This window comes from Mandrillus leucophaeus, unplaced genomic scaffold (genome assembly GCF_000951045.1).
Source record: "Mandrillus leucophaeus isolate KB7577 unplaced genomic scaffold, Mleu.le_1.0 Scaffold315, whole genome shotgun sequence".
In the NCBI taxonomy this organism is placed as follows: domain Eukaryota; kingdom Metazoa; phylum Chordata; class Mammalia; order Primates; family Cercopithecidae; genus Mandrillus; species Mandrillus leucophaeus.
In genome coordinates, this window is record NW_012103310.1 from 511,895 (window position 1) to 523,488 (window position 11,594).

The 11,594-nt window shown below is 46.9% G+C and overlaps 2 protein-coding genes across 2 annotated transcripts in view; both read left to right on the forward strand.

Moving 5' to 3' along the window:
* DOPEY2 (dopey family member 2) overlaps window positions 1–1,065 on the forward strand; it is a 133,644-nt gene extending 132,579 nt beyond the window's left edge. Inside the window, exon 36 of the mRNA XM_011987750.1 lies at window positions 120–1,065. Coding sequence (XP_011843140.1) covers window positions 120–371 — 252 coding nt within the window. The 3' untranslated portion in view covers window positions 372–1,065. The remainder of the gene's footprint in view (window positions 1–119) is intronic.
* Window positions 120–11,594, forward strand: part of MORC3 (MORC family CW-type zinc finger 3) — a 93,417-nt gene continuing 81,942 nt past the window's right edge. Inside the window, exon 1 of the mRNA XM_011987733.1 lies at window positions 120–375. The gene's annotated coding sequence lies outside the window, so the exon portion shown is untranslated. The remainder of the gene's footprint in view (window positions 376–11,594) is intronic.

Sequence of the window (11,594 nt, forward strand, 5' to 3'; positions counted from 1 at the left end):
AAAAAAAAAAAAAAAAAAAAGGACCTTATTTCTTAGGTTTTGCCACATGCATGTGCTTCCCAGCCATCTCAAGCCCTCAGTAAAACCGTATCATTGCTATGGGTTTGTTTCTTCTGCAGGAAATCAGTAGCTCTGATGAGATCACCATGAAGACTGAGTTCCCGCTTCTGCGCCAACATTCTGTTTCCAGCATCAGGCAGTTGATGCCATTCTTCATGACTCTAAACTGTGCATTTAAAACCCAAAGACAGCTGCCTGCTGATACCCCAGGAGCTCCATTCTTGGACTTTCCTGTCACAGATAGCTCAAGGGTCTTAAAGCAACTGGAAGAATGCATCGAATATGATTTTCTAGAACATCCAGAATGTTAACCATGTGAGAGAGAATATGTTTAATCCATGTATTGGTACTTTACTGAAAACCAGGTTATATTCTAAAGAAGAAAGAAGGCAGGATAGCGCTTTTAAAGCCTATTTCCATTTTGAAAGTAGATTTCAGGCTCGGTGCGGTGGCTTACACCTGTAATCTCAGCACTTTGGGAGGCCAAGGCAGGCAGATCACATGAGGTCAGGAGTTCGAGACCAGCCTGACCAACATGGTGAGACCCTGTCTCTACTAAAAATACAAAAATTAGTTGGGTGTGGTGGCGGTGCCTGTAATCCCAGCTGCTTGGGAGGCTAAGGCACAAGAATTGCTTGATCCCAGGAGGTGGAGGCTGCAGTGAGCTGAGATCGTGCCACTGCAGCACTCCAGCTGGGTGACAGAATGAGACCATCTCAAAAAAAAAAAAAAAAAAGAAAGAAAGTAGATTTCAGCCAATTTGCTATTCAGCAACAGGACACACCTCCCTTAATGCCTTGTAATATATTTGAATCTGATTCTGCATTTCTTCCTCAACTTATGTAATGAAAATAAAATTAATATATCATCTAACAGTAGCACAAAATTTGTAATGTGAAGTATGAAGATAATGAAGAAGTTTTCTTTGTTGAAGCAGTTATATGGGTCTTAGTATATTTCTCTAAAATTTAAACTTATTAAAAGAATGTTATTTTTAACCTTTCACACAAATGTCCTTTGAAGTGCTTATTTTGGTACTCCATTTTAAAACTAAAATACATTGTTTTCCGAGGACAATAATTGCCCCTTACCCATTCAGCAGAGGTAAGGTAACCTCAATGTATTCAAAGATAACCCCAATGAATTCAACCCTCACACATTAAAAATTACATGTTTGCCGGGCATGGTGGCTCATGCCCGTAATCCGAGCACTTTGGGAGGCCAAGGTGGGCAGATCACCTGAGGTCAGGAGTTCAAGACCAGCCTGAGCAACATGGAGAAATCCCGTCTCTACTAAAAATACAAAATTAGCTGGGCATGGTGGTGCATGCCTGTAATCCCAGCTACTCAGGAGGCTGAGGCCAAAGAATCTCTTGAACCCGGGAGGTAGAGGTTGCCGTGAACCAAGATCGCACCATTGCACTCCAGCCTGGGCAACAAGGGTGAAACTCCATCTCAAAAAAAAAAAAAAAAGAAAAATCACGTTTGCACAGTTTAACAACAGAAGTACAGGGTTTTAAATTTCTGACAGCACGTTCTGTTCTGTTCTTTTTTTTTTTTTCTTTTTCCCCCTAAACGTTTGAAATATATTTCTAAACAGAATGGGCCGACTCAGTCACAGTAACTGTTGCTCTCCATAGCAGAGCAACCCACAAAGACAGAACTGACTTTTTCCCATAATCAGGGGTGAAAAATATACAACTTGTTTCTGAACCAGAACCACAATTTCTGCAGTTTAAAATGTTTCACTGCTATTATGGCCCTGCTAGAAATTATGTAGTCTTGTTTTCTTCTTTAAAAAAAAAAAATTAAAAAAATTTCCTAAGACACTAAATCCTCAATCTGGAATGTAGATTCTGATCACAAAGCAGTTCAGTTAACCTAAAAAATAAAAAATTCCCATCACCTGTCTCAGTAGAGCCTGAAAGGAGAGTAGTGTGGGGAACCCCAGCTTTGGTATGGAGAGTCACGGCCCCTTGAACCAGACAGAGACCGTTAGTAGCCATAGCTGGTGCTTCTTTCAGGATAAACTCGGATGTAGGAAGTTTCATCCTCATGAGAGCGGAATTTGGTGTCTTTACGCAGGACATATTCCATGACTTCTTTTCTGGGATACTCAACCATCCCCGCACATCAGCATAACAGACATCCGGGCTTCTCACATGTGATCCTTCAGGTCCTGCCAACTGCATGATGGAGGAAGTCCATTTTTTCCATAAATAACATCCTGTGCATCTCAGGGGTCCTCGAAGCGCCCGAAGGCGAAGGGCACAAGACCGTGCCGGTTCTTGAGCTCGATCTCGCGGTTGCGGCTGTACTTGTAGCACAGGCCCTCCAGGTCCTTCTCGCGCACGTCGGTCGGAAGGATCCCCACGTGGATGCGCCCGTAGATGCGCCCGTCGCCCTCTCAGCGGCGCTGTCCGCCCAGCCCGACACCCACCCGCACCGCCAGACGCCGCGGGCCTGCCGCAGCCCGCATCGGCCTGCATCGCTGCTGCCGCCGCCTCAGCACGGTTCCCCCCGCCAGCGTCTGTTTTTTTGGTGTAGTGGCGTGATCTTGGCTCCCTGCAACCTCCGCCTTCCGGGTTCAAGCGATTATCCTGCCTCAGGCTCCCAAGTAGCTGGCATTACAGGTGCGCCACCATGGCCGGCTTTTTCTTTTTTTTTAGACACAGTCTTGCTCTGTCACCCGGGCTGGATGCAGTGACGCGATCTCGGCTCACTGCAACCTCCGCCTCCTGCATTCAAGCGATTCTCCTGCCTCTGGCTCCTGAGTAACTGGGATTACAGTTATGTACAGCGATGTCTGCAAAGATAGGGATTTAACAGCACTCATATCTTCATGTTCATAAAACAGTCCTACACGCGTGATGTACGTCTAGATATTTCCTTTTGTCACAGGATATAGCACAGTAGTTAAGGATATAGTCTCCGCAGTGCCTGGGTTTGACTCAGCCATGTACTGGTCTGCGCATACTTTGTGTCTCAGTTTCCTCATCTTTAAGGTAGGAATATCCATGGTAACTACCTCTTACGGTGGTAGCAGCTAACCAGTTCTACCACTCCTGTGATCTTTAAGCAGTTTTTATCACACACCCCGCAGTAAAAATTAAGTTTCTCTCCAGCCCCAATATCTATAAGCTATGTGTTACGTTAATTTACTTGGGTTCCAACATGTGTATTTTATAAAACAGAGGATGGGGATTTTAAAAGTATGAGGACTGGGGCCGGGCGCGGTGGCTCACACCTGTAATCCCAGCACTTTAGGAGGCCAAGGCAGACGGATCACGAGGTCAAGCTATGGAGACCATCCTGGCCAACATGGTGAAACTCCATCTCCACTAAAAAAAACAAGAATTATCTGGGCGTGGTGGCACCGCACGTGCATGTATTCCCAGCTACTCAGGAGGCTGAGGCAGGAGAATCGCTTTGAGCCCAGGAGTTCGAGGTTGCAGTGAGCAGAGATCACACCACTGCACTCCAGCCTGGCAACAGGGCAAGATTCCATCTCAAAAGAAAAAAAAGTATGAGGACAGGCCAGTCATGGTGGCTCATGCCTGTAATTCTAGCTTTGGGAGGCTGGGGCAGGAGGATTACTGGAGTCCAAGAGTTTGAGACCAGCCTGGGCAACATGGCAAAACCCTGTCTCTATAAAAAATACCAAAAAAATTAGCCAGGTGTGGTGGTGCAAGCCTGTAGTCTCAGCCACTTGGGAAGCTAAGGCAGGTGGATTGACTGAGCCCCGAAGGCAAAGGTTGCACTGAGCTATAATCATCCCACTGCACTCCAGCCTGGGTGACAGAGCGAGGCTCTGTTTCAAAAAACAGAAAAAATGAAGACAAACAAAATCACCAGTTTGTTCTTTTTAGTTTTTAGAGATAGAGTCTTGCTGTGTCACCCACGCTGGAGTAGAGTGGCATGATTATAGCTCACTGCAGCCTCGAACTCCTGGGCTCAAAGCGATCCTCCTGCCTCAGCCTCCTGAGTAGCTGGGACTACAGGTGCACACTACCATGCCCAGCCAACTTTTTTATTGTTAGTAGAGATCGGTGTATTAGTCCATTTTCACACTGCTATAAAGAACTACCTGAGCATGGGTAATTTATAAAGAAAAGAGGTTTAATCGACTCACAGTTCTCCATGGCTGGGGAAGCCACAGGAAACTTACAATTAGGGCAGAAGGCAAAGGGGCATATATAGCAAGGCACATCTTACATGGCGACAGGAGACAGAGTGAAGGGGGGAACTGTCACACACTTTAAACCATCAGATCTCATAAGAACTCACCATCATGAGAACAGCATGGGGGAAACTGCCCCTTGATTCAATCACCTCCCACCAGGTCCCTCCCACAACAGCAACACGTGGGGATTACAATTCTATATGAGATTTGGATGGGGACACAGAGCCAAACCATATCACAGGAGTCTCTCTATGTTGTCCAGGTCAGTCTCCTGGGCTCAAGCAATCCTCCTGCCTTGGCATCCCAAAGTGCCGAGGTTACAGGTGTGAGCCACCACACATGGCCTGATATTTTTTTCTTAGCCCCCAACAATGAGCTTCTGCACCCTCTTTGGAGACAACTGCTGTAACTCAGTTTGTCCCAGAAGTAGGCCATATGTGGCCGTAGGACCAAAGAGTCGCTACACCAAGGGCAGGCAGTGTTTTGGAAGGGCTGGTGTTTGCCAAGGGTGGCTGTGGCAAACAATGAGAACAGACTGGGAATTCTCACTGAGCAGAGGGTTGAACACACGGAGCTTCAGGGAGTGCTGGTGTGGGCATAGCCCGTGTGTATGTGGGCAAGAAATGAGCCCTACCGTAGCAGCCAGGGTGTGCTCAGGACTTCATGTGCATGATTTTATTACCACCCCTCAGAAAGTGGGGACCCTTGGCCCATTCTACAAAGCCAGCAGAACTGAGGCGCAGAGGAGCAGGGTGAAGAATCGAAACCTAGGTCTCTCACTAGCGCTCTATGTTGTCAACCGCAGTGCTGAGAAAGTTAAACAGGAACCAGATAGCTGGGGCTGTCTGGTCATGTGTGGAAGAGACAGTTTCTGAGACTGCCCCACCCAGTTACAACTTCCTGCTAAACCAGCTCCTGCCAGGCCCACAGCAGAGGAGATGGGAGATCGTACACGGAGAGGAGGTTCCCCACTTACACGGCGTGATGAAGTGTGTTTTAAAGGAGAGCAAGCCTTACTTTCCAGTATTTGCACACAATGCCCAATTGAAAATTAGTAGAAGTAGCTGGAATCATGGAGATCATTGATGAAGACTGTAGAGTTTTAAACAACTGTCTTGGGGGGCAGATAGTCTTCTGTGCTATTGGTCTTAAATGCTCTGAGGTAAAAGAATGCAGCTGTCGGCAGGGCATGGTGGCTCACGCCTGTAATCCTAGCACTTTGGGAGGCCAAGGCAGGAGGATCACAAGGTCAGGAGTTCCAGACCAGCCTGGCCAGTATGACGAAACCCCGTCTCTACAAAAATTAGCCAGGTGTGGTGGTGTGTGCCTAAAATCCCAGCTATTCAGGAGGCTGAGGCAGGAGAATTGCTTGAACCTGGGAGGTGGAGGTTGCGGTGAGCCGAGATTGCACCACTGCACCCCAGCCTGGGCAATAGAGCAAGACTCCATCTCAAAAAAAAAAAAAAGTTAACAATAGTAAAAGTTGTATGTATCTTTTACTACAGTGAAAAAAATTAAAAACAAAACACTGTGGGCTGAAAGTGGGGGCAGGGGAGACAAGTGTGATTGTTCTGCAGCTGGAGAGAGCCGGGGCTCCGCCTTCTCCGAGGAGCAAGCGCCTGGCCCATCCTCAGAGGTGTTTTTCACCCCTAAGTCAACCAGAAGCAGATGAGAGGTAGCAAATTAAGCAGAAGCTTGCCCTTCAATGTTTTGGCTATAGAAATGGAAGTCACTTGACATTTTACCCTAAACTGATGTTATAATAATGACTTTTGGGAACAGATGGCCCTTCTCTTTAGCCTCCTTCCTGGCGGCCACTTATCTGTCTCTTCTGCCTCCTTCAACCACTCAGCATTATCATCTCTTGCACTTCATAACATATGCCATTCCATCTGCTTGATATTATTTTATCCTCCTCCTCCACCTGGCAGAGTCCTAGTTAAGTCATTTGTTGGTTTATTTAACAAATAGATGGGAGCCAGTCTGAGATCTGGTTCTGAGAAGCTTCCCGCTCTCTTTCTGTTCTTCCTCAGGTACAGGGAGGAACTTTGTCACAGGGTGGCCTTATGATTGCACCTAAAACTGTGGTTGCCCACTGCTGGCTGTGGGGCAGGAGTACTTTTTGAAACAAACAGGGTCTCTATCTTCAGTTCCTAGCAGTGTCTGGCATATATAGATGCCCGGTACGTGACTAAATAAACATGAAGATTGATGTATCTGCCCAAGGTGGTGCTAGAAGGAAGAGAGAAGGTACTAAACCAAATGTTTCATCAATTAATTTGTAGGACTAGACAGGTGGGGGGGCTCAGAGAACAGTGGGTTTTCTGCCCCAAAATTGGACATTTCATCATCTTAATAATCATCTCCCCAAGGCAGATGCTATTTCACTGATCACCCACCTTTTGCTCATGAGGATGCTCTACCTGGCATGCTTTTTTTTTTTTTTTTTTGAGACAGGGTCTTGCTCTGTTGCCCAGGCTAGAGTGCAGCAGCGTGATCTCAGCTCACTGCAACCTCTGTCTCCTGGATTCAAGTGATTCTTGTGCCTCAGCCTCCTGAGTAGCTGAGACTACGGGCATGCACCAGCACGCCTGGCTAAATTTTGTATTTTTAGTAGAGACAGGGTTTTACCATGTTGCCCAGGCTGATCTCGAACTCCTGACCTCAAGTGATGTGCCCACCTCGGCCTCCCAAAGTGCTGGGATTACAGGCGTGAGCCACCATGACTGGCTCTTTTTTTTTTTTCTTTTGAAACAAGGTCTCACTTTGGCTTTGTTGCCCAGGCTGAAGTGCAGTGTCGTGATCATGGCTCACTGCAGCCTCAACCTCCCAGGTTCAGCCTCCTGTGTAACTGGGACCACAGGTGTGTGCCACCATGCCCAGTTAATGTTTTTATTTTTATTTCATTTTATTTTTGAGATGGAATCTGGCTCTGTTACCCAGGCTGGAGTGCAGTGGCTCAATCTTGGCTCACAGCAACCTCCACCTCCTGGATTCAACAATTCTCCTGCCCCAGCTCCCAGAGTTGCTGGGATTACAGGCATCCGCCACCACGCCGAGCTAATTTTTGTATTTTTAGTAGAGATAAGGTTTCACCATATTGGTCAGGCTGGTCTCAAATTCCTGACCTCAGGTGATCTGCCCGCCTCGGCCTCCCAGAGTGCTGGGATTACAGGTATGAGTCACTGCGCCTGGCCTGTTTTTTATTTTTTGAAGAGACTGGATCTCCCTATATTGCCCAGGCTGGTCTCAAATTCCTGGGCTCAAGCAATCCTCCCACCTCAATTTCCTAAAGTGCTGGAATTACAGGTGTGAGCCACCACACTGAGCTCCCTGACATGCTTTTTACCTCTTCCCTGCTGGTTCCAGCACTACCCAGCTTCGGTCCAACCCCACTAAAGCATCTCAGTGAAGACCACCCATGCTGTCTTTACTAGGCTTGTCCATAATTCTCACTGGACCCTTTGACAAGCAAACAGAACTCGGTGAACAGCTGCACTTCTTGCAGCTCTTTGTGTTATATGAATGGTACTGTGTTAAATAAGAAGTACTCAATCAAATATTGTTCCATGTTTCTCCTCATATTATGTTTTGTTTGTTTCCATCTTATCCAAGATAACAATCTAAATTTCGTGGCTGGATGTGGTGGCTCACGCCTGTAATCCCTATACTTTGGGAGAGATCACTTGAGGTCAGGAGTTCGAGACCAGCCTGGCCTACATGGTGAAACGCTGTCTCTACAAAAAATACAAAAATTGACCGGATGCAGTGATGCATGCCTGTAATCCTAGCTACTTGGGAGGCTGAGGCAGGAGAATCGCTTTAACCCAGCGGGGCAGAGGCTGCAATGAGCTCAGGTTGCACTACTGCATTTCAGTCTGGGTGAAAGAATGAGACTCTGTCTCAAAAGAATAAATAAATAATAAATAAAATAAATAAATTGTGTCAGGAAACAGACAAGTTGTTTAATGTTTTGGGAGGGGTAGTTCTTGTGGCCAGCTGAAGACGATGATTGGCCTAATAGCAACCGATTAGGTTAATACTGTTTGAAATGCTTGTTCCCCGGTGCCATAAAGAACTAGCACTTGAACATAAATTTAATTTACTCAGCAATGCCATTTTTACTTCCTGCAGAGAGGGTACAGTCACCAGCAGTTTTGCCACACGAGTACAGGGAACAAAGGAGACAGGGTCATTTATACTGCTGTGTCCGGTTTCCATTGGCTGAAACGGGACCTCACATTCTGTATTTGTCCCGATTGGCTAGCAACTTAGAACTTTTTAAAAGAAGCAAAGGTAGAGGAGAACAAAGGAAAGAGGAAGGCCAGGCACAATGGCTCACGCCTGTAATCCCTGAACTTCGGGAGGCTGAGGTGGGCAGATCACGAGGTCAGGAGATTGAGACCATCCTGGCTAACATGGGGAAACCCCGTCTCTACTAAAAATACAAAAAAAATTAGCCGGGCCCGGTGGCGGGCGCCTGTAACCCCAGCTACTCAGGAAGCTCAGGCAGGAGAATGGCGGGAACCCAGGAGGCGGAGCTTGCAGCTGAGTTCGTGCCACTGCACTCCAGCCTGGATGACAGTGCAAGAAAAGAAAGGAGGAAGTAACTTGTGAAATGCTGAGAAAGGTAAAAACACCTTCAAATAAGGAAGAGGAGCAGGCTATGACCTAATGCTTGCTTGGACCAGTATAAGCATGCCCAGGCAAATATTTAGGCTAATCTGTGGGAGCGAAGAACATAAAGTACATTGATTATCGCGACTAGCAGATATTTGAGAATGTTAGCACAGGTCTTTGAATACATTTTGCTTCTAAGAGAAGTTACTATTTGTTCCTAATTAAATGGGGAGGAAAGTCTTTGAAGAGGAACCCCTACTTTACTTTTTACAATTTGTACACATGAAGCTAGGCAGGCACCATGACACCCCTGCAGTCCCAGTTAGTCAGGAGGTTGAAGCAGGAAGATTGATTGAGACCAGGAGTTTGAGACAAGCCTTGGCAATGTAGCAAGACCACATCTGTACAAAAAATCAGAAAATCAGCTGGGCATGGCGGCACAAACCTGTAGTCCCAGCTACTCAGGAGGCTGAGGCAGAAAGATAACTTGAGCCCAGGAGTTCAAGGCTGAGGTGACTTATGATCGAGCCACTGCACTCCAGCCTGGGCAACAGAGCGAAACTCCGTGTCAAAAAAAAAAAAAAAAAAGTAGTACTGGCCAGGTGCAGTGGCTCACGCCTGTAATCCCAGCGCTTGGGAGGCTGAGGCAGGTGGATCACAAGTCAGTCAGGAGTTCAAGACCAGCCTGGCCATCATGGTGAAACTCCATATATACTAAAAATACAAAAATTAGCCAGACATGGTGGCATGTCCTTGTAATCGCAGCTACTCAGGAGGCTGAGGCAGGAGAATCTCTGAACCCGGGGGGTCGGAAGTTGCAGTGAGCTGAGATCGTGCCCCTGTACTCCAACCTGGGTGACAGAGTGAGACCCTGTTTCAAAATAAATCAATAAATAAAATATAAAGTAGTACTGATAGTAACATAAGTCTGGAGACAAACTCTGTGTTCTCCAGTAGGAGACTGGCTAAATAAATTGTGATACATCAATTTAATGGAATATTATGAAGCTGCAAAATACTGTGAGGAAGCTCTTTTTTTTTTTTTTTTTCTGAGACGGAGCCTCGCTCTGGAGACTGGAGAGCAGTGGCGCGATCTTGGCTCACTGCAACCTCTGCCTCCCAGGTTCAAGCAATTCTCCTGCCTCAGCCTCCTGAGTAGCTAGGGTTATAGGCGTGCGCCACCACGCCCGGGTAATTTTGTATTTTTAGTAGAGACGGGGTTTCACCATGTTGGCCAGGCTGGTCTTGAGCTCCTGACCTCTGGTGATCCACCTGCCAAAGTGCTGGGATTACAGGCATGAGCACCGGCCAGAGGAACTTCTTAATAGCCTGTCTTTTGGCACACGTGGGGCACAGTTTGTGCAGCGAATTGGCTGCATGTGGCCGCTGCCCCTTTTGGCAGGACCATTATTCGTTTCCTTTGTATCTTTAGTAGAGGCTGGGTTTCACTATTTTGGCCAGCCTAGTCTGAAACTCCTGACCTCAAGTGATCCGCCGCCTCAGACTCCCAAAGTCCTTATCTTTGTCATCTTGGAGGCGAGGACCCAAGAGAGCAAATAGGGATTTGTTTGTTTTTTGTTTGTTTGTTTTTTTATGTTGTTTTGTTTTGGGTTTTTGTTTTTGTTTTGAGACAGGGTCTCACCCTATTGCCCAGACTGGAGTGCAGTGGCAGGATCAAGGCTCACTGGAGCCTCAACCTCTCTGGCTTAATCGATCCTCCCACCTCAACCTCCCAAGTAGCTGGGACCCCAGGCGTGCACCACCACACCTAGCTGATTTTTAAAAATATTTTGTAGAGACAGGGTTTCACTGTGTTGCCCAGGCTGCTCTCAAACTCCGGGAATCAAGTGATCCTCCCACCTCAGCCTCCCAAAGTGGCAGGATTACAGGATTACAGGCATGAGCCACCACATCTGGAGTAGTTTTTATAATTTAAAAAAATCCTGGCCGGGCACAGTGGCTCACGCCTGTAATCCCAGCACTTTGGGAGGCCGAGGTGGGTGGATCACGAGGTCAGGAGATTGAGACCTTCCTGGCTAACACGGTGAAACCCTGACTCTACTAAAAATACAAAAAAAATTAGCCGGGCGTCGTGGCGGGCACCTGTAGTCCCAGCTACTCGGGAGGCCGAGGCAGGAGAATGGCCTGAACCCAGGAGGCAGGAGCTTGCAGTGAGCCAAGTTCTTGCCACTGCACTCCAGCCTGGGCAACAGAGCGAGACTCAGTCTCAAAAAAAAAAAAAATCATTTTATACCAACCTCTTGTAAGTTTAACCTCTACTTGATTGCCATCTGCTTCTCTTATATAAGTAAAACTTGGGAATGTAGAATTAATTTCACAGTATGTTATTATTGTGTTAAAAAAAAAGTGGGGAAGTGGGACGGGCAAGAATTTGTATGTATAGGTATGTATTTACTTAGACATGAATAGACTATTTTCTATTCCTATTGCTGCTGTAACAGATTACTGCAAATTTAGTGGCTTAAGACCACAGAATTCCGGGCTCGGTGTCTCATACCTGTAATCCCAACACTTTGGGAGACTGAGGCAGGTGAATCACAAGGTCAGGAGTTCAAGACCAGCCTGACCAACATGGTGAAATCCTGTATCTACTAAAAATACAAAAAATTAGCTGGGCATAGTGGCAGGTGCCTGTAATCCCAGCTACTTGGGAGGCTGAGGCAGGAGAATTGCTTGGACCCGGGAGGCGGAGGTTGTAGTGAGCCGAGAT